At 41.0% G+C, this 22,054-nt stretch overlaps 2 protein-coding genes across 7 annotated transcripts; both read left to right on the top strand.

Moving 5' to 3' along the window:
• Positions 1-1,168: 1,168 nt before the first annotated feature.
• LOC121300867 (acidic leucine-rich nuclear phosphoprotein 32 family member B-like) lies at positions 1,169-7,984 on the top strand. Of its 3 annotated transcripts, none has more exons than XM_041229815.1 (7): positions 1,169-1,395; positions 3,194-3,343; positions 4,176-4,298; positions 5,175-5,358; positions 6,750-6,832; positions 7,067-7,117; positions 7,298-7,984. In XM_041229815.1, the coding sequence occupies exons 1-7, from the start codon at positions 1,342-1,344 to the stop codon at positions 7,331-7,333; spliced, it is 681 nt and encodes a 226-aa protein (XP_041085749.1). In that variant the 5' UTR covers positions 1,169-1,341; the 3' UTR covers positions 7,334-7,984. The 3 variants fall into 3 exon arrangements, with proteins under 3 accessions (XP_041085749.1, XP_041085748.1, XP_041085750.1); XM_041229814.1 differs by having other exon boundaries at positions 6,735-6,832; XM_041229816.1 differs by having other exon boundaries at positions 6,735-6,836.
• Positions 7,985-8,069: 85 nt separating this feature from the next.
• On the top strand, positions 8,070-16,949 carry LOC121300866 (alkaline ceramidase 1-like). 4 transcript variants are annotated; one of them, XM_041229811.1, is made up of 8 exons: positions 8,070-8,998; positions 9,529-9,562; positions 9,913-10,025; positions 11,355-11,469; positions 11,694-11,832; positions 12,815-12,952; positions 14,895-15,032; positions 15,677-16,945. In XM_041229811.1, exons 3-8 carry the CDS (start codon positions 9,933-9,935, stop codon positions 15,852-15,854), a joined length of 801 nt encoding a protein of 266 aa, XP_041085745.1. In that variant the 5' UTR covers positions 8,070-8,998; positions 9,529-9,562; positions 9,913-9,932; the 3' UTR covers positions 15,855-16,945. The 4 variants fall into 4 exon arrangements, with proteins under 4 accessions (XP_041085745.1, XP_041085744.1, XP_041085747.1 ...); XM_041229810.1 differs by lacking the exon at positions 8,070-8,998 and having other exon boundaries at positions 9,005-9,562; XM_041229812.1 differs by lacking the exons at positions 8,070-8,998; positions 9,529-9,562 and adding an exon at positions 10,419-10,589 and having other exon boundaries at positions 9,939-10,025; positions 15,677-16,949.
• The last annotated feature ends 5,105 nt before the right edge of the window (positions 16,950-22,054 follow it).

Below are 22,054 nucleotides of genomic sequence, written 5' to 3'. Positions count from 1 at the left end.
CGAACAAACACATTGCCCCCCTCCCAGATGCATTTGCAGGCCCGTCTGTGTGGCGCGGCAGTCGGGTTTGGGGTGGGAGCGGTATTTAAATGCCCGCGGAGATTTCTGAACAAAGAAACATTTAGTTTTTTGTTTGCTTTCTGGGTCAAGTAGTAAAGCCTCATTAACCCATATAGCGCATGGGTCCAAAGCAATGCTTGCAACTTTGCATCTCAGAGACTGTCAATCTGTACCTATATCACCCTTTGGTAGCGAGTTTTTCATTTATTTATTTTAGAAATTTTAAAACCGTTTGTGTGAACATTTTTTGGGAAAAAAAAACAGCATTACGCATTATGAAACCGATACATAGATGGGAAAGTTAACATGGTTAAAATTTTTAAAAAAATACTCGCAGTGACTGAAGAGGATATTGAATGTGCCTTTATGACAAGGTGTGGTCTCTGATTTCTACACATTACTCAGGGAGTAAAATTAATCACCGGTACTAACTACCACTCTATCTTTTGTTTGTTTTGAGCAGAGAAAAGCGTGTGTGTGTGTGTATATATATATATATATATATATATATATATATATATATATATATATATATATATATATATATATATATAAACACACAAAGTCATTATTTTAAACGGTTTGACCCGTTTATTTATTTATTTTTTGTTTGTTTTGTAGGTTCCAACTTACTGTAAACGGAAAAGTAGTTCTTTTTTTTTTTTTATCTGTGGTTGCTTTAGTTTTATAAAACGCGACCTGTTCAAATGGTCTTGGTTATATGGGCTTCAGTAGTAAGCCAAACGGTTCAAACAGATGTCAGATCGTTAATTGTTTAGCTTCAGTTCGTTTACGTTCAACAGACGTGTATATCTTGCTGTATCGAGACAAGCTTACTTTGTAACCCTGCTTGTCCCAGGACTGACTGCTTGCAGCAGTAATAGGTGGTAATACATGTCCATATGCAAAGACTAAAATTAAAACTGGTTTGTGGGTTAGTCAAAGCCACTGTTTTCCATTTTAACCCTAAATCGAGGACTTTGGCAGACTTGCTTGCCCCTTAATAGTGTCTAGACCTGCCCAGAATTAAAAATGCGTTAGTGACCCTTTAAATCTGATTGGTTGCAACGCTCCATATAACCCCGTGGGGGCAGGGTTGAGCTCGCAAGAACTATTTGTAATGGTTGGCGCCTGAAAGCGGGAGTTCTTTCTAAAGAGAGTAGGCAGATGTGTTTTGGGTGCTTTTAACTGGCCATTTTTATTGGTTTTTCTTTTTTTAAAGAAAAACGTCTCCTTTTCCCCATTTGTGGCACTGCGGAGCCGAAAGAAAACTTTAAGAAAATGGAAATGAAAAAGAGAATCAACTTGGAGCTGAGAAACAGGAAGCCCTCAGAGGTGAGTGTGGCAGTGAAGTTAAGATCGAGTTTTGAGGGCCGACGCCGTGTTTTTTATTTCGTTTGTTTTTGTGGTTTAGCAGAAGTTATTCACACGGCGGGGTATAAGTTCATCAGAGTGCTTGAGCGGTGGGAGTTTGGAAAACGCATCAAATGTATATTTGAACAAATCTTACGGGTTATTTATTTTTTTACGATGCAGCTTGCGTAGCACATGGTGTCAAAAACAACTCATTCATTCGCTTCGACTTTCTTTAATGCAGCGGTCTAACATGCTGTCAGAGTCTGCTAAATTGTACTGTACGTCCTCGGATGTTTTTATTTGGTTAACGCGTTTATTTAACGTATATTCGGATATCGTTTAAAACGTGGCCATGTGGGAATGCCCCAAGCTTAAGGTAATGGTGTAGCTAGGTTTGCATGAGCTTTACCTGCATTGTGCATATGTTATAAATCGCCATTACAAGCAATAGGCGCGGTGCACGCTGTCTCTTTTGAAAACGGACTCTTGTTATATTTTAAACACGCTTTTTGTTAATTTCTGTGAAATAAACTCAGATGCATTTGAAATGGAGAGTTGGCTAAAGCGGTAAACAACGTACTGGCGAGTAAGGAGCTCCGTGAGGGAGCGTGGCGTTTATAATCGCGGATTATTTCTCAGCAGATACCCTTATCCCGGGCGAGTTACAGAATATCAATTACAAAGTACCACATTACAGATAAGAGCAGGTACTGTAGTCCGTAGTAAACAGAATTCAAAGAGAAAATAAAACTGTACGTTTGAGAGCGATTTCGGTTAAGAGAATTTAAACTTGTTTTTATAGCGTTTTGTTTGAGAATTCCGTTTAAGAGCAATTGGTAAGTAATGGAGTTTAAAACTGTGTGGAAACGTGCTGTAGTTTTATTTACATTGCCATACAAGCATCATGATTCGATCTCCGGTAATGTTTCCCTTGCTTAAGTGACCAGCACCGCATTTTGTGTGTTTGAGGCTACGGCGTCATTTTAATGAAATGGGCAGAGATTGAAATTGTGTGCGCAATGGCGTGTGGGGCAGAAACTGCTGCCTCCCTCCCGTGTGTGGTGATTGAGTGCATACGCGGCCGCTGTCGCCACAGGAATTGCTGCCTTATTTAACTTAATTAGTAGGAGGACGCATTTTATTAAATGTGCATACTTTTTTCGTATGTGTCTTGTAAATCATGAGCGGCAGACATTTTTACTGTTTTTGGAAAGTTTGTATTAAATTAGTTGCGAAGTTGAAGGGCGATTTCTGTCGCTGAAATAAGTGGTTTATTTTGGCGGGCCCCAGCAAGAAGCAGTTTGGGAAGGGGATTGGGTCTTAAAAATGACTATTCAAAACATGCTAAGTTTTACCTTCAAATATGAATTACTGTGTAACCATATACTCACCACATGGAATCCTGACGGGTAGACACGTAACCAACAAAGGGAAGCCAGCCGGTTTAGTGTCACCACTCCCAGAACTGTGTAAACATTAGGCGATTTGCTGTTAATTTGTGGAGAAACTTTTTTTCTCAAAGCATGTATTTTTGTCTGCAAAGTTCTTGCAGGTTGGAGAAAGTTTACTTTAATGCAAACTTCTCACACTGCAGTAAATAAAACTAAAAAAAAAAAAAAAAAAAAGCTTGCAAACAATTTAGGCCTTTGTTCTGGCCCAGTAACTGACTTCATTTTGCCAATAATTTAGAAAACAAACCTATTTTTCAGAAACCTGAGTTTGTGCTTTAGGTTGCCAGTATCTAACATTGGACCCCCTCTTCCCTACCCACCCCCAGGTGAAGGAGCTGGTGTTGGATAACTGCCGCTCGGACGATGGGAAGATCACCGGCCTCACTACTGACTTTGAAAACCTGGAGTTCCTCAGCATGATCAACGTGAACCTGCTGTCTGTATCCAATCTGCCCAAACTAAACAAGCTGAGAAAGGTGAGTGCGTGCCTGCTTCAGCCTCCTTGGAAGGGTTCCTGCCTGGTGTAGTATCCCCAGCCTGATGCTTGGTGTGGTGTAGTATCCCCAGTAGAATGTGGGGGTGGACAGGGCTGTACATTCCAGGCATATGCCTCCCTGACTGGGCCCAGACGAGGTAGCTGGCTGGCTTTTCAGCTGCTTGTAAACCTGTACCGTTTACAGCCTTAGTTGTAATTGCGTACAAGTAAGGCCTAATGTTGTGCCCTATAGAAAGCTTTAAGTGACCATTACATGTAAATGGGACTACATTCATGGTGTATCTGATTGCTAACTTTTCTTTCAAAGGGGGGGGTGGGGGGGGTGGGGTGGGTAGTATTCTGCTTGAGTCAGTCTGTCTTGGGCACTCCCATTGTTATTTCAGTGCTGTTTTGTGGTTCACGCAGTCCCGTCTGTCTGCAGTCTGTTGTATAAGTCTCGCTCAGTGTTTCTGCAAATTGGACTTGCAAGCTGCTTGCCCTTGTCTCCCGAAACAATCCTTGGTTTAAGTTTTCATGTGACCGTTTTTTAAACATGAGTAATTTGAGTGGAGCTGCCACTTTTGGGGTGTGCTTATTGCATCTGAAGCAACAGTTACAGGATTAATTTGTACTTCTCCCCTGGAACACTAGTAGGTGCTGTTTTACTTGTTTCTGTAACTGCTTATGGGTATTCCTATCTAAACTCATGCTTGCTATAAATCTGTCTAATTGTATGTAGTGTTGAATCATGTTTAACACATTTTTGGCTAATCAAGGTGCATTTTAAAGTGTTCACACTAAAGTGGTTATTATTGACTTTGTGTGCATCACAGCTGGAGCTGAGTGATAACAGGATATCCGGGGGCCTGGAGGCTCTGGCTGAGAAGTGTCCCAGCCTGACGCATCTCAACCTGAGTGGCAACAAAATCAAGGACCTCAGCACCCTCGACCCACTGGTAAATCCATGCCCATTCTGCATTAGTGCCTCGTCTGCCTGATGCTGTTTGTTTTGCCCATAGCTTCATGTTTGTAGAACAACCAGTAGTGATGGGCTGTTCTCCAAAAACAGCTGAAACCGATTACAGAACCGTGCTTGACCTTCAGAGTTGAGGTCTTAATGAAATGCGTTTTCTTAATGTGCTTTGGCTATTCCCCGGTTCTTGGCTCGGCACAAACTACATACAAATACTACTTGTTGCTGCAGTAAATGAAGTGTTGACAAAAAACAAAGAACTGTACATTAATACAAGCGGTTCCCAGCTGAACTCAAATTCACTTGTTTTGCACAAAGTGCACAGTGATTGTGTGTTTGTAAATAGATTGCTTAATGTTCACTGGTATTTAAAACGGGTAGGGTAAGACAAGCAGACTACCCAGTGGTCGCTTCCAGCGTTTATTGTGGGCTATCCCATCAGTGTAGGTGGGCTTTTGTTTTATTTTTTGATATGCCACGGAGCCCTGAGTGAGTTGTACTTGCGCAAGGCAGCTAGCATTGAAAGAATGGGTGCTCATGATTATAGTAAATGTGTGATTGGTTTCCCCGAATGTCCCTGGCAAGCTGTAGAAAACTCGCCACAATAAGACTTCAAAGCAACATTCTGTATATTTAGGTGAACACAGCAAAACAGAGTTGCATACAATTCACAAGTCATTGCAATATTTCTGGAAGTGTAGAGGGTTTTTTGTTTTTGGCCTGTGCCCAGCTTAGGTCCACCTGTTAACGATATTACTGGAGACAGTCCTGCCTACAGGACCATTGCAAATGCATGTGGTATAGTGCAACTCTTGGGAGGGAGGTGTGTATGAAACTGACCCCCTCCATTCTTCTGTAGAAGAAGCTGCCCAACCTGAACAGCGTTGACCTGTTTAACTGTGAGGTGACGATGCTGATGGATTACCGGGACAGCGTGCTGGAGCTGCTCCCTCAGCTCACCTACCTGGACGGCTTCGACGCAGACGACCAGGAGGCTCCGGACTCCGACCCAGAGGGGCTGGACGATGACCTGGACGACGAAGGTGAGATACTGGGGTTTTGTGCCTGTACTGGCAATCCGATTTCTCTAGCGCAGGGATTTAAGACGCTATTATCCTATAGTCTCTGCTTTGAATCCTATATTTGAGTGCAAGAAATGATCATGCCTTTGAGAAACACAAGTGTCTGTGGCCAAATCCGGGGGGTCCCTGGTGTACATGCTAGAGCACAAATACATGGAGTTTGTTTGGTTGAATCCCACAGATCGGCTATCCTGGCTCCTTTTGTCTGCTCTGTATTCGTTACAGCAAAGTGTTTTCCATTCCTTGGCTCCATGGCTCTGTTCCAACTGGAGAAGGCAGCACTGACCCTGGAGTCCAGTCATTCCAGGGTTATTGGGGGTGGTTTGGTGTGGAGTATTTTTTTTTTTTTTTTTTTTTTTAGGTTAGGGTTATGTTTGTAATAAGGGGCATGAAGTGAAAGTGCCAGAGTTGCTTTGACTTGGTAGCTCAACTGGTTGGATAATCTTTCTAACAATTCAGGCAAGAATTTCAGGAAGTTGCTGTTCTCGTTCTGTCCTGGAACCCTTGGTTGCGTGGTGCAAATGCAGTTATGATTTGTGAAATTTCAGTTTAGTTTTTTTTTATTTAAATGTAAGCAGACCACATTGAATGTGCATGGGAGGTACGTAAAAATGACAATTTCGTTTGTTTTTTTTATTTAAAGCATACACATTGAATTGTAACAATAGATTGGCTTCCCACGCAATATATATATATATATATATATATATATATATATATATATATATATATATATATATATATATATATATATATATATATATATATATATATATATATATTATAAATAATGTGTGAAAACCTAACCTATAAAAAAGTGAAAACCAAACCTAGCTCCCACACTAAGCTGTTTTCTTCCTGGTCTAACTAAAATTGGATGGCTAAGCAGTTTACCGGGTGTGATGTGTTTTGGGTATCTCATCCTGGCTCTGCCCCGGGACGTTCTGGGAGATGTAGTCCCCTTCACTATTTCTTTCCTCCTCTTCCTAGTCTGCCACAGATTATGCTTCTACTACTGCAATCTTGTGGCTTCAGTGTCATACCTGGGTCTTGAACATTGGTTGGTCAGATAAAAACCTAACTATGAACTGTGTGGTGTGATCATATTTATCCTTCTGTAGGGGATAAAGCAGTGCATATTCACTAGGTGGAACACTTTGTCTTAACCAGATTCATAGCAGCAGTCTGTGCTAAATATGTTAATGGTCATCTGTACCATACAAAAATTCCAATAGCTCCACAAGACCCAGGCACATTATAGTTTTCTGCAGTTACTATCGGCATGCATTTCATCAAGGTGATGTAGTTTCCATTGATCTGAGTTACCTGTGTTGTAGATGAGGATGACGGAGAGGAGGATGAGGATGGAGTTGTGGACGAGGGGCTAGATGATGATGATGATGATGAGGATGATGACGAGGGGGCTGAGGAAGAGGTAAGCACAGGGGGCAGGGTATCTTTTCATATGCGTGAGCTAATTCACTCCAGCTGGCTTATGAGGCTATTTTTTGCTACTGCTTGAATGTCACTGTCCGTCTTTCTCCCCCCCCCCCCCCCCCCCCCCCCCCCCCCCAAAACAAGTTGCCTGGTGTTGCATGGGTGTAAAGCAGCCCATGTTTGTCTGCATTGTGCAGTCTGATCTCCTGATGCTGACTCTGCTTTCCTTCAGGAGACGACGACGATGATGATGATGACGATAGCGAGGATGAGGAAGTGGATGGTTAGTGTGGTTTTTTCTTTAATTATATTGTGGAAATGTGATTATTCTGTTCGCTGTATCCAAGCTTTGTTACATATTTCATTAGTTAAGTTTGTTTTTCTGTATTTTCATCCTGGCCGTTTTTTTTTTTTTTAAACTAATTTCCAAGTCCTGCAACAAACCCTAATGTCTTCATTATAGATGCTGCTCCTGGACAGAAGAGGAAGAGGGATGTAGAAGATGATGGCGAGGAGGAGGATGATGATGAGGATGATGAATAAGCTTCTCTAGAAGAAAGCTGAAGAGTTGTACAGGCACTGACCTCCTGGACCGTTTTTAACCAACTATCTACAAGGCTGACTGTAACTGGGAGGTGGGGGCAAGGGTGACTGGTTCTCAGGCAACGCTTCTGGGGTGGGATTGTGAGGGCTGACCAGGAACTGGCTAATCCTCTGTTGTAATACCCTGATGGGTGCTGGTTCAGCATTAGTCATTCAAAACCCTGGTCACATTAAATTAATAGGAGGGGAGGGGATAGTGCGCTTTTAGCAGGCATCTCTGAAAAATCAATCCATTCAAACTGAGCCAGGTTTTAGCGACCTGTGCATACTTTTCTGTTTTAAAGTTGCATATGTTGTGCATTGAACAAAAAGCTGCATTTTTTTTTCTTGGTTTCAGTCTATTTTCCAAACTTGTTCTAAACTGGTTTTGTAAATGTGTGTACATACTTTTGAAAGCAATTTTCATTTGTGGCAGTTTGAGTTCAGTGCTGTAATTTTGCTGCCCCCCCTCAGTTTTGTAAAGAGGAATGCATTGTTTTTAACTGACTTGTAAAGGTTTGTAAAACATATTAAAATGGCTGCACCTTTTTTAGTTTGCTGTTTTAAACGGATTGGAATGAAGTCTTACTTGATCAAGCCATCTGGGAGGGAGAGGGTGTGGGGTGCAGTGACTAGTCTCTGAGGTGCTGTTTGTACAGCTATAACCAGACGGCTAGCATCATCTAGGAGTTATTAAAATATACAAATGCACATTAAGTTTAACATGTAATCAAAGAAACTAGTTATATTGCAAGCATCTGCTGGAAGCCGTAATAGTTCAGATTCTGAAATGTTGCACTCAAATTTCCCTTTTTAACCATATGGGAAACTGTAATTCAATATGTTGCTGTCATTCAGTGGTTTTCATTTGACTTTAGGAAGCAAAATCAGTTAATTTTATGGAGTGATGTAAAGCTTAGGCTGTAGCTGTACATCTTTAACCCTTGGTTTAAGTCTTCATTAAAATTATTAGGTCCAGAGAATCGTTTTTTGAACGTGGTATTTATTTAAACTTTAATCTCCAGTTTTTATTTGGTTGTAGAAAATGCAGACATCAGGGAATTCCTCAGCTGTCATGAAGTCTGGATTTTTTTTTTTTTAAATCGGATATGTTTGGATTCCTGAGTTACATAGTTTAAAGTAGGTTTCTAGTTTTGAAACTATTAATCGCTTTTGTTGGGCTGGTTTTGTTTGGTAAGGGAAACTTATTTACCCCTGATAAATAACTAGGTGTGTTCTGTGACTGGCAAGCGCAAGCATTTGGATTTCAATAATGAGTTTGCTTGTAACTGATAACGAGTTGGACTACCTGTGGGGAGGAGAGCTGACCACGCCCAGTGCGAAGACAGGTGTTATTTTGTAGAACAACTTCAGATTAAAGTGACCACCATCTTAAAATACACGCTGCAAAAATGCTTATCTAAACTGCCTGCAAGTGGAAGTGTGTGTTTAATCGCTTGTAATCTTCCCAACTTTTTTCTGGGATATCTTATGCATTGCTGCTCCATTCGATGAAATGGAGTGACTGGATAAAACGTTCTGGAAATGAAGCGGGGTGGAATGATGTACTTTTAAACGACAGGTAAAACATCCTCACGGAGAGGATATTAATTGTCCAATTGAGCTTGTATAATTAGGGTTTTTGGTGTTTGAACCAGACTTTTCTACTCTCCTTTTAAGAATTCAACTGTAAACCATTTGTCTGTCTCAAACACAAATGAAAAATGTGTTAATTGTTTTTTTTTTTTTTTTTTTTTTTTAAAACAAGTACATGGCTTTCAAATTGGCCAAGCTTTTAAAATGTAATTCTTAGAGTATATAAATAGGGTTAAAACACAAGAAATCAGCTCTCGGTATAATACATGGAATGCCTGCATTGGGTTTGTCAAGCGTGTCTGCATTTCTGTTCTCTACAGGTATGCATAAACAGAACAACGTGCATACTGGTATAAAAATAGAAATAATTGTGTGGATTTAAAAAAAAAACCGGAGGAGTGACAGTTTCTTCCGGGCGCATAGTTTGTTTGCTTGATGTCACATGGAGATGAGTTTCTAGTTTCAGTGTAACCGGTCTGTACGTTAATTTATTTTTCATTGTGTGCTTTCTGACAGTGTGCATGGTAACTGCAAGACCCGGTTCTTCTATGTAAGTTGCTTTATTTTCTGTAAGCTGTAAAATTTTACTTTTTAACCTAAAATGTTATTAATCAAAACCCTGTGTAACATATTACAATCACCGCATTCACATTATTACTGTTCAACTTTTCTGTGTCTGTGCATCTGTACATTAGCACAAACCTACTTCGTATTGAGGTCCAGCAGTGCCTTGAATCACAATTAATAAAACAAATCAAATCTATGATCAGTCTAGATGATGAAACTAACGCTTTTTGGCGACCTCGACGTCAGAATCTCCCTGCGTTGTTCTTTGTATGTGGCCCGTGATCCCCCTGTGGGTCAGCGTGTGTTTTAAAGAAGGACTCGTTTTCTCTTCAGTCCTGGGCAGTGGTGGCGAGATGGCTGGGGTCTTTGCCTATCAGAGCTCTGAGGTGGACTGGTGTGAGGATAATTACCAGCACTACGACACTGTGGCAGAGTTCTACAACACGGTAAGTGAGCAATCGAGCCTTTATAAGAACAGCAAAACGGTATTCAAACCTTTTCAATATCCATTAGAAATGACTCCGCATACATGGTGCTAATTAGTGGAGTGGTTTTAGTTCACCAATGACTTGTGCAACATATTGTAATGTTGTAAATAAATAACTTAAGCAATGGCTTGTAATATAAAGTTATAACTTTAATACTGTATTGCAGCTTACCTCCATGTAAGTCTTTATTTGCAAAAGTTAAGAGGAGTAGAAATCAGCTGTATGACCTGTTAAATGCAAGTGTTTTGTTTAATAATGTAATTTCCCACACAGTATAAAATATACCCTTCAGCCACAATGGTTCTATTTCCTTTTTAGAATTTTTGTGAACAGTTTGTTTGAACTCTATAGGGGTCAAGAACGGCCAGAACTGCGCTTGAGAGTCAACCTTAACAGGGGCAGACAGACACACTTGCTGTGTGGAAATGAACAGCTCTGATTTCAAATCCCTTTCAGTTCAATCCATGTGAAATGTGGCTTTCACTAGAGCCTGGTTTGTTTTCTGTCACAGATTCAGGACAGGTGGGTGGCAGGAGCCTTTGTCCTGTTTATTCTGTCAGTTGCCTTGGTGCACACATTCCCTGATTAAGAACTAAACAACAGATGACCTGTTTGCAAACATCAGAAGAAAGACCTTTCTGTTTGGTGGCACAGCCAGTCAGTTGTTGCCCTGACTGTGCAGAGTGCTGCAGCGTTTGCATTAACACAGGCAGGTAGGGACCATTAGAAAGGTACACACTGAACACAAAGCTTTCCGGCTCTTGAGTCCAGCGTCTGTTTAACATCGAGGCAATGAGTTGTTTTAAACATTCACAACATGCAGGCACAGGATCTTTGTGATTAATGACTAGGCTTAGTATTTATAATTCATTTTTAAAGAATAGTTCATTTAAATTGGACAATAACCAAAATCCAAGATACAAGATCCATTATCCGTTTTTTAGTTTTGCAGTTTTTAATTTTCAATTTTAACTCCAGGGGAAGTTTATTTATCCTGTCATCGCGCTACATGCTAAATTTTTGTGCATCAGCTTCTCCCCTCTATAGCTTTATTAACGGTTTCAATTCCTGCGCATCAGTTTCTCACCTCTCTAGCTTTATTAACAGATTCGATTCCTGATTTCTCACCTCTTACTAGCTTTAACAGTCCTTAACATTCCTTAAAACAGTACTTAGTTTTGTGTCAAGCCCATTGTCTGATTGCAGCTTTAAAAAGCAGTCAAATTGAAGATTCGGCAGAATTCAGCCCGTTGTTTTGAGTGTTTCTGCACTGTTTCTCCTCTGCAGGTCAGCAATGTGAGCTTCTTCATCTTCTCTCCGATCATGATGTACCTGCTGCACCCCTACGCCCGGGAGAGGACCAGGGCAGTGCACCTCGTCTGGCTCATGATGATGGCCGTAGGTAAGCCAGGAGCAGAGGGTCCCTCTGGACTGCAACTTGACTGGCTTCACACCCCTCGATTAGTTCTAATCTTGGGAGTGCCTCACCTGTTGCAGTGCAGTGTTGCTAGCGCATTGGAAGGCTTTAGGTGTCCAGAAAGAATGCCTGAGTATCTTGTTCTGTGCAGCATATTCTTGTTCATATTACTGGAGTGTTTCAACTAGTGCTTCGTCCTTCCTTTGCAGGTGTGTTCTCCGCATACTATCACATGACTCTCAGCTACATGGGTCAGCTGCTGGACGAGCTCTCCATCCTTTGGGTCCTAGCCATTGGCTACACGCTGTGGTTTCCACGGCGACTCTTCCCAGCGTTCATTAGGAGCAGGTAAGACCCACAACACAAACGCTGCCTTAAATACTTAAAATAACGTATTCCTAGTAAAGACATTTGGGGTTTTTCATACTTGGGTGCGTTGGGGGAATTCATACCTGCCCAGTGATAATTGTAATATTTGAGTAACTGGGTTTTTGTGCTGTCATGAAAGGTACCCTATAAAATCCAGGTGGTGGTTACAGATGATAATTCCGAGCAATGCGCATTTAGTGTCTGTTTTGTAGTTCTGATGAAGACATTCACAGTGTTGCTTGAGCACATGTGGTCGCTGTGAGAGGATCCGTTTCAGTAATGCAGAATCCTGACCTGTGAGCTCTTGGGCTGGCCCTGCACTGATACACGTCAGTCCGCACTCCAAGCTGCTTTCTGTCACCACAGTGCAGTCTTGTGAAAAATGCAGCAGGCACCGACCCAAAACCAAAATGAGACCGGCATCACGTTTCAGTATGGAGTAACATCAGCGTCCAGGTGACAAACCCTGCTGTCTGAGGCACACCATTTCAACGTAGGGTGGCTTCACACTGGACATTTATACACACACACAGAAACAGCTCCATTGCCAGAATCTTCCCTTGAATGCAGAGATATTGACTCGCCTTATTATCCCTGACAATAGAGATGTTATGTCACACTTTTTCCATATTTTGCAAGCCACTTGTTAAGCTGGGATGAAACTTGCTATTACTATTTACTAAGAGAGATATGGGCATGTCTGTCTGTCCTTACATCTGTATGACATTCATATTTTTACAACAAAAGAAGTTCCAAACATTGTAAAGAAGTCATTTTAATGCTACATCTAGATCTTAAAAACCACTTGTGCTAATGCTTTATTGCCTGCATAAATAAGTGTTTCATAAATATTGTAGCAGCAGCCTTGCGCTGTATTAGGAGCTCTGCCCATGGTTTTCTCTGATTTTCTATTGGCTGGGAAGCACCGTGTGAATCGGCCAGTGTTCTCTCTGTATTGCAGGAGTCAGTTTGCATGCCTGGTGTTCTTGGCAGCCACCGTCAGCACCCTGTCCTCCTTTGCCAAGCCCACCATCAACGCTTACGCACTCCACTGCGTTTCTCTGCACATTCTCTACATCCTGCAGCTTGAGCTCAGGAGGTATGTCACTTCCTGTTCGGAGCAGCATCTAATCACCCAATGAAATTTGCACTTTTTTTTTTGATGGGGAAATACTATACTAAACTAAAAGAAACCTTTTATTGTTTTTCTCCGTTCTGAAATCAGTCATCCAAATTCTTTGCATCAATGTATATTAATGTATTACTAATTAAACTTTGTACTTAATCATAATCTGCAGTGGCTCTCAAAAGTATTCACCCCCCTTGGACTTTTCCACATTTTATTGTGTTACAACAGGGAATCAAAATGGATTTAATTAGGAGTTTTTGCCACTGATCAACACAAAGTCCATAATGTCAAAGTGAAAAATAAAATCTACAAATTGTTCTAAATTAATTACAAATACAAAATAATTGATTGCATAAGTATTCACCACCTTGAGTCAATATTTGGTAGAGGCACCACTGGTAGCAATTACAGCCATGAGTCTATTTGGATAAGTCTCTACCAGCTTTGCACCAACTTTCGCCCATTCTTTGCAAAATTGCTCAAGCTCCATCAAGTTGGATGGGGACCTTTGGTGAACAGCAATTTTCAACCCTTTCCACATTCTCAATTGGATTGAGGTCCGGGCTTTGACTGGGCCACTCCAGGACATTGACCTTTTTATTTTTAAGCCACTACAGTGTGGCTTTGGCTGCATGTTTGGGGTCATTGTCCTGCTGGAAGATGAATCTTCTCCCAAGTCTGAGGTCTCTTGCAGACTTCAGCAGGTTTTCCTCCAAGATTTCTCTGTACTTTGCTGCATCCATTTTGACCTCTATCTTCACAAGCTTTCCAGGCCCTGAAGCAGAGAAGCATCCCAATAGCGTGATGCTGCCACCACCATGCTTCACGGTAGGGATGGTGTTCTCAGGATGAGGTGCGGTGTTAGGCTTGCGCCAAACAGCGCTTAGCTTTGAGGCCAAAAAGCTCTATTTTGGTCTCATCAGACCGTAGAATCTTCTTCCTCTTGGTCTCGGAGTCTCCCACATGCCTTTTGGCAAACTCTAGCTGAGATTTGATGCAAGTTTTTTTTTTCAACAATGGCTTTCTTTTTGCCACTCTCCCATAAAGGCCAGTTTTGTGAAGCACCCGGTCTATTGTTGCCGTATGCACAGTGTCTCCCAGCTCAGCTGTAGAAGACTGTAACTCCTTTAGAGTTGTCATAGGCCTCTTGGTGGCCTCCCTGACTGGTGCCCTTCTCGCCCGGATACTCGGTTTTTGAGTGGCCTGTTCTAGACAGATTCATTTCTTAATGGACTTTACTGTGCTCCAGGGGATATTCAATGCCTTGGAAATGTTCTTATATCCTACCCCTGATTGGTGCTTTTGAAGAACCTTATTCTGGATTTGCTTTGAATGTTCCTTCGTCTTCATGATGTAGTTTTTGTTAGGAAATGTACTAACCAACTGTGGGACCTCCCAGAGACAGGTGTGTTTAACTTGAAATTATGTGAAAGACCTTAATTGCACACAAGTGGGCTCCATTCAACTAATTATGTGACTTCTAAAGACAACTGGTTGCACCAGAACTTCTTTAGGTGTGTCATAGCAAAGGGGGTGAATACTTATGCAATCAATTATTTTCTGTTTTATATTTGTAATTAATTTAGAACAATTTGTAGATTTTATGTTTCACTTTGACTATGGACTTTTTTGTGTTGATCGGTGGCAAAAAAAAAAATTAAATCCATTTTGATTCCATGTTGTAACACAAAATGTGGGAAAAGTCCAAGGGGTGAATACTTTTGAGAGCCACTGTATTACACAAAAATTGACTTTTACTGGAATATTTCAATAAAGAAATGTCAGGACAATGATTTTTCACCACACATCATGCAAGAGGCTGATGAGCTATTGAAACATCTTCAAGTTGGACAAGTTTGTAAGATCTTTTTTCTTTCTCTTGTTTTCCCCTTTCTGCTCTCTCTGTGCCCAGCTGCAGTGACCCGCGGATCCACAGGCTCGCCCTGGTCACTGTGGCCTGGTGGGCTTTAGCCATCTCCTGCTGGGTGAGCGACCGGCTGCTGTGTAGCTTCTGGAAGAGAATCCACTTCTGCTACCTGCACAGCTTCTGGTGAGAGAGACTGACGGCACTGAAACTATATAGAATAACGCCTACAACACAAGCTGATAGGTGCCCCACATCCAACAACCACCCCGCGCGCACACTGACCACCCCACATGCAGCAACCATCCCGCGCACATGCAACGGCCACCCCATACACAACGACCTTGCCATGAGTGCACTAACGGGCCGTTCTGATCTGGCATTCTAAAACCAGCTTGAATTTCGCACAGAATCCTATACTATCTTTTTTAATCTTTTTAAAATATCTAGTTTAAATAAGAATAATTAAACAGTATAGCTAATTACAGTGGGATGTTATTTCTAACCTGGTTTTACTATGAGTTTAATAAGACACACCTGAGCCTGTTACCTGTACACTGTGGCTAATCAAGCTCCCAGTAAAACCTGGAATGGGTGAAACTGCTATGCAATAGAAGTCTTATTTCCATCCTTGTACTTGTATGTACAAGTTACATGTATGTGAACTCCTTTCAACATTTAGTAGAAGTACTTTTCATGGAATGCACCAAGATTTTTTAGTATTCCTACATTTATCACTGAAAGAAGAAAATAATCTTCAATGTGTTTGCAGTCCTTCAGCCCTCCGCCTATCCCTGCCTAACCAGCCCAGTCTCTACTTCTCTCGGCAGGCACATCCTCATCTCGGTGGCCTCTGCTCACGGCAGTGCCCTCTTTGCTTACTTCGATGCCCAGTCAGAGATCCCAGAAGCCAAGCCTGAGCTGTGTTACTGGCCAGAGAACCGCTGGAACCTGGGAATGCCGTACCTGTCTGTGAGGGAGGGGTCCACACAGCGGAAACAGTGCTGATCTTCCCTGCTGGATGGGGGCCACACACACACACGTCCTGTCTGAAACAAGAGACGGGCAAAACCAACCTCACCTAAAGGGAGCGGCACACAACTTTACTTCTGTTAGTTTTTTGCGACTTGACTTATAGCTGTCATAAAAAAGCTTTTATTGTAGGGGGGGGTTGCACCTGTGGATTTGGAAATAGTCAATACTTCGCCACAATCAATTTGTAAATATTTTAACACACTGATTTTTATTAGAAAAATAAAAGCTGATTTGTACAGATAAAAATCTGAGAGATTGAAATACCTGCCACTATCAGGCTCTCACTTTGTACTGGCACAGCAATGTGTCTGCATTTGTGTGTGTGCTACATTTCACTGCCACTAATTATTATTATGATTATTATTAGATATCGTTTCATCATTTGTATTATTTAAGAACAATGTTCTATGTTTATTGGTGGGAAAATATCACAATAACGGTGATCCTCAGGACACTTTTACCACTGCTAAACCCTGGAAACCTGTGTTATGTAGTCCTATTGTTTTAAAAATCAAAATGTTGTATTTTCTCAAAGGGTAGGAACAACAGTTTTAGCTTTAGCTACAGAAACATTGAGTATTACAGTGGTCCTGGTTCAGCTGCATGCTGTCGGGTACCCCACAGTATTGTAATGGAGTGCTGGTGTGAAACCCTAATATGAAAACATTACCACTGCACAGTTACAATATTCACAAAGCCTTGCATGCAGCGAGGTTCTGCTGTAAATAAACATTCACGGCACAGACCAGAAATAAGGAATCCGACTCAATAACGCTTAAATGAGGTCTCTGTATTATTGCTCTGAAAACACTAGGGAGGGTGATACTCAGAAAATGACATGAATTGGGCATTAATTCAACATCAAACCCAGGAAGGATCTTGTATTTGCAGATAAACCAAGCAACCCACATGCTTGCCTCTGCCTCGGTGGTTTGTTGAGTTCCTACAGCAGGGAGCAGAGCGATAATACGGCTGATAGCTCAGTTCCCAGGACCTTGTTCACGGTCCACTTTGTTTGCATATACATTTTTAACTTTGCCTTTAAACACATGCTTCTATCACCACTTACAGCAATAGGATGTTATTAATGACATGTTCAAGCTGGAAGAAAGCACTAATGCCAATATGATAAATTGTTTCAACATCTGAAAAAAAAAACAAAACATTTTTAATACAAAGCTGTGTTGTACTGGTTCAGAACCTGATAAGGGTGTGTATTTTATCCCAACATAAAGCACTTAACACAGGGCTTTGTAAGACGAACACAGATCGCTAATTTAAGGGCAAGTCCCCTCATGATTTTATAGTTTAAAGAGACTGCAGCTGAAATGTAGGTCTCAATGTGAAGTTTTGAGAGAAACACATGTTACAGCATGCTATATTTCATTTTGAAATATGATATCTGGTACTGCACTAAGCTATGGAAAGTATTCAGTTTCCATGACTTAAGTATGTTAGGTTATAACTCCTCATACCAGGTCATTTCAATTCAGCAGTGTCTGCTGGCTGGAAGCATATTATTGGCTACAAAGTACATCAATCAAAGGGGAAGCAGTTGATTGGTTAATGACAGGAAAGTATGCGTTGAAGGGGGAATTCCCTTTACCTTAGTGTGGTATCAGTAAAAATCCATGCTTACTATACCATGTGTTTCAAAGCTGTAGACCTATGGAACGGAAATAATTGCACAACAAGTACGCTTTATGGAAAAGATACAACCACATTAGAAGTCAGTGTTGTTTTTTAGTGTAAGAAAGTCTCATCATGTTGCCATACCAATTTCTATATATTTCTCTGCAGCAATGCAGCCTGACATGTATTGTTCTGGAACTGAATGAGCCTCACCCTGTTTGCTGTCTCCCTCAGTCTTTCTGAGTGTGGCAGACAACAAACTCTGCAAACACTCAGCGGACCATTGACACAAAAAACATAGCAGGGGTGAAAGGTCACTGAAAGACCCCGAGGTCACAGGTGAGAGCTTGTCTGGGGTCAGCCAACCATGGATGGGGTCCACACATTCTGTCCACTTCAGGAGAAGAACGAGACACAAGCGTACAAGAGCAGTTGTACATAATAGAATTACACTCAAGTTTCAAATGTTGTCTGCAACTATAAATCCTGTATAATATGACAACTGGACCTAAGCATTTCTCAAGCTACTACACCTGAGTGGCCACTAGGTGTCACTGTAGCTTCATGTAAACTTGATTTCTTCTTTTTTTTCCCCTCAATTCCAGCTCAATTTCATCAGAGCTACTTGAAGGTGTAGAAACAGTGTAGTTTTTCAATACGTTTTTTTTTAGTGGCCAAAAACACTGTTTTTTTTTTTTTTTTTTTTTTTTTTTTTTTTTTTTTTTTTATCTTACTCAATTTAGCCCCTGTAGTGACAGTGACTAAACAGTCTTCATTCTCTGCCAGTTCAAGCAGTTCCGCCCCACGCTGGTTACAGAACAATGCAGCGCTGTGGCTTCAGCGAGCCTCGTGAGGAGCTTTCTGGCTCGGCATCTCATCCTGTCTTTGTTGAACATAAGAACCTTTGCTTTGCCTTTGAGAAAGCAGCCCAGCTTTATGAGAAGCGAGATCAGTGCCGCAGCGGAGCCAGCGCTGCAATATAGGAGCGTTTCTAATTGTAGCAAATGAATATGGTCACATGGTTTGTTTTTTGGTTTTTTTGCAGTTTTCAAGTTCTGACACTCTCTGCAATCATTTGAATTAGCTGTATTTACTATTATGTGATGCATGGGGTCTCTCTGCTATTCACTTTCATTGAGATGCAATAACAGGACAGTACAGTTTGGATGAAAAAACGTCACCAAGGGTCCCAGTGATGGTGGAAGCAACATGGCTGACTTTTTAAAATTCAATTCATACAGCAGCACTAACAGAAGTATGGATCAAGGGTAATTTGGGTCTCCTTTGCTAGTTTATAATCCTTGAGTTTTTTGCCTTTTTTTAAACCATCTCCTTGTGTCCTGTAGTTAACACTTACAAAAAAAAAAAAAAAAAAAAAAAAATTCTGATCAAACAAACAATTGAATGAATTACAATCAATTAAAATAAATGTCTTTCCATGCCAGGAACAATCCACGATCAATTAATCTATCACAACGTTCCTTTGGCAGGAGTAGTTGATATCAAAAACTATTTATAACTACATTTAAAACTACAATATTTTTATTGTAAATTACTTGATTGAAGAGCCAATCAGAATTCTAGTCATATTCTGAATATGTAAACCATTTTATTCAAAAGGTTTAAAACAATCAAAAAAGATCAAATCAGCCTTTTAAAATTAATTTTCATTTGTGTTTTTTCCCTAGTTTTTAAAATTAGGATAACATTGTTAATCTAGGTCAGCCCTTATCAACATCGACAGCCATTATCTGACTCCACCCAGCAATGATCGTTAAAACATCCTGAAATCTGAAAAAAGACAACCAAGCACCTACTGTCAAATCATAATCAGACAGAACTACTGCTCAGAATAAAATGAGTCAATTTCCCGTTTTCAACTTTTTGAACTGAAAGATCATAATTGGATAAGACTCCACCCCCCTGAGTTAATACTTGGTGGAAGCACCTTTGGCAGCAATTACAGCTGTGAGTCTGTTGGGATAGGTCTCTACCAACTTTGCACACCTAGATTTGACAATATTTGACTATTCTGCTTTATAAAACTGTTCAAGCTCTGTCAAGTTCCTTGGGGAGTGTTGATGGACAGCAATCTTAAGGTCATGCTGCAAATTTTCAATTGGATTTAGGTCGGGGCTCTGACTGGGCCACTCAAGGACATTTACCTTTTTGTTCCTTAGCCACTCCAGTGTAGCTTTGGGTCGTTGTCATGCTGAAAGGTCAACTTCTGTCCCAGTTTCAGCTTTCTTGCAGAGGGCAGCAGGTTTTCCTCAAGGGCTTCTCTGTACTTTGCTCCATTCATTTTCCCTTCTATCCTGACAAGTGCCCCAGTCCCTGCCGATGAGAAACATCCCCATAACATGATGCTGCCACCACCATGCTTCACAGTAGGAATGGTGTTCTTTGGGTTATGCGCTGTGTTGGGTTTGCGCCAAACATAATGCTTTGCATTTAGGCCAAAAAGTTCCATTTTAGTTTCATCAGACCACAAAACTTTTTGCCACATGGCTACAGAATCTCCTGAGGTTTTTTTTACATACTACAAACGGGATTCAAGGCAGGCTTTCTTGAGTAATGGCTTTCTTCTTGCCACCCTACCATAATGGCCAGATTTGTGGAGTGCTTGGGATATTGTTGTCAGTATTGTTTGACCAGTCTTGGCCATAAAAGCCTGTAGCTCCTTACAATGTTGCCATTGGCCTCTTGGTAGCCTCTTTGATCAGTCTCCTTCTTGTTTGGTCATCCAGTTTGGAGGGACAGCCTGATCTAGGCAGGGTCTTGGTGGTGCCATACACCTTCCACTTCTTAATAATGGTCTTGACTGTGCTCCAAGGGATATTCAAGGCCTCTGATATTTTTTTATACCCATCCCCTGATCTGTGCCTTTCAATAACTTTGTTCCGGAGTTCTTTTGAAAGCGCCTTGGTGCTCATGGTTGAGTCTTTGCTTTGAAATGCACAACCCAGCAGAGGGAACCTACAGGAACTGCTGAATTTATCCTGAAATCATGTGAATCACTACAGTTTAACACAGGTGGAGTCCACTTAACTTGGTGTGTGATTTTGAAGACGATTGGTTACACCTGAGCTAATTTAGGATTACTGTTACAAGGGGGGGTGGACACTTATCCAACCAAGTTATTTCAGTTTTTATTTTTAATTAATTTTCTACAAATTTCTAGAATATTTTTTTCACTTGGAAGTTGTAGGGTAGAATGTGTAGATAAATAATAAAAAAAAGCAATTTAATTCCAGGTTATAAGGCAACAAAAGGTGAAAGAGCAACAGACGGGCTCCAGTTAGTCAACTGACAGTCCAGTACAACATTGGTGCCGAAAGACCCATAAAAAAATGCACAACTCATCGTACCTTGACACGAATGGGATATGGCAGCCGAACTACCTAACAGAGTTCCACTTCTTTCAGCAAAACACAAGAAACTGTGGTTGCAGTGGGCTAAGGAACAAAAACACTGGAGGACTGGAAAAACATTGCCTGGTCTGATGAATCCTGGTTCCTGCTGTTTCACGCTGATGGGATGACTAGGGTATGGAGAAAACCCACATATACATGCATCCATCATGCCGCGTGTCAACATTGCAGACTGGGGCTGATGGTGTGATGGTGTGGGATGTGTTTTCATGGCACACATTGGGCCACTTGATAAAAGTGGAGCAACGTTTCAATGCCACAGGATATCTGAACATCATTGCCAAGCAGGTGCATCCCTTCATAGCAGCAGTGTATCCATCTGCTAATGGATTTTTTCAGCAGGATAATGCCCCATGCCACAAGGTTAGGATTGTCCAGGAATGGTTCCACGAACATGACAGTGAATTCAGCTTACTGCAGTGGCCTGCCCAGTCACCAGATCTCAATCCAATTGAGCATCTGTGGAATGAGATGAGCTATTCGGAGTAGAGATCCACTACCATCCAGACACAACTGTGGGAAGCACTGGAGTCAACATGGGCCAGCATCCCTGTGGAACGCTTTCGACGCCTTGTAGAGTGCATGGCCCAACGAATTGAGGCTGTTCTGAGGGCAAAAGGGGGTGCAACTTAATATTTGGAAGGTGCTCCTAGTGTTTTATACACTCAGTGTATATATATATATATATATATATATATATATATATAGTGTACTCACATGATTTTTGTGATAAACTATATATGTTTTTTGCACCCCACATATATATATATATATAAGATATATATATATATATATATATATATATATATATATATATATATATATATATATATAACCCACGTTTTTTGTATATATCAAATTCAAGACAATATAATATGTTTTATTTAGCATTGCACTATATGCCCTGTAATATGTACTATCAACACAAAAAAAACATGTTTTAGAAATAATTTACACAATCACGAACGTGATAAAATGTGATCCTCTACATTTTGAAAAGGAGCCCGTGCCGCATCTTTAAGCACCATGGCAACACAGTCCCAACCTCCGTCGCTCCCTCACTGGCGGGTGGCCTGACAGCTCCAGGATAACCATTGGTACTCTCCCCTG

The sequence above is a fragment of the Polyodon spathula genome, chromosome 26 (assembly GCF_017654505.1).
Source record: "Polyodon spathula isolate WHYD16114869_AA chromosome 26, ASM1765450v1, whole genome shotgun sequence".
In the NCBI taxonomy this organism is placed as follows: domain Eukaryota; kingdom Metazoa; phylum Chordata; class Actinopteri; order Acipenseriformes; family Polyodontidae; genus Polyodon; species Polyodon spathula.
This window is presented reverse-complemented; position numbering and strand designations above follow the sequence as displayed.

Excerpts from the sequence above, each read along its gene's own strand:
- LOC121300867 (XM_041229816.1), top strand. The coding sequence starts at position 1,342 with ATGGAAATGAAAAAGAGAATCAACTTGGAGCTGAGAAACAGGAAGCCC. Across the intron at positions 3,344-4,175 it reads AACTAAACAAGCTGAGAAAG|CTGGAGCTGAGTGATAACAG; the intron begins GTGAGTGCGTGC and ends TGTGCATCACAG. Across the intron at positions 4,299-5,174 it reads TCAGCACCCTCGACCCACTG|AAGAAGCTGCCCAACCTGAA; the intron begins GTAAATCCATGC and ends ATTCTTCTGTAG.
- LOC121300866 (XM_041229811.1), top strand. The coding sequence starts at position 9,933 with ATGGCTGGGGTCTTTGCCTATCAGAGCTCTGAGGTGGACTGGTGTGAG. Across the intron at positions 11,833-12,814 it reads CCAGCGTTCATTAGGAGCAG|GAGTCAGTTTGCATGCCTGG; the intron begins GTAAGACCCACA and ends TCTGTATTGCAG. Across the intron at positions 15,033-15,676 it reads TGCTACCTGCACAGCTTCTG|GCACATCCTCATCTCGGTGG; the intron begins GTGAGAGAGACT and ends TTCTCTCGGCAG.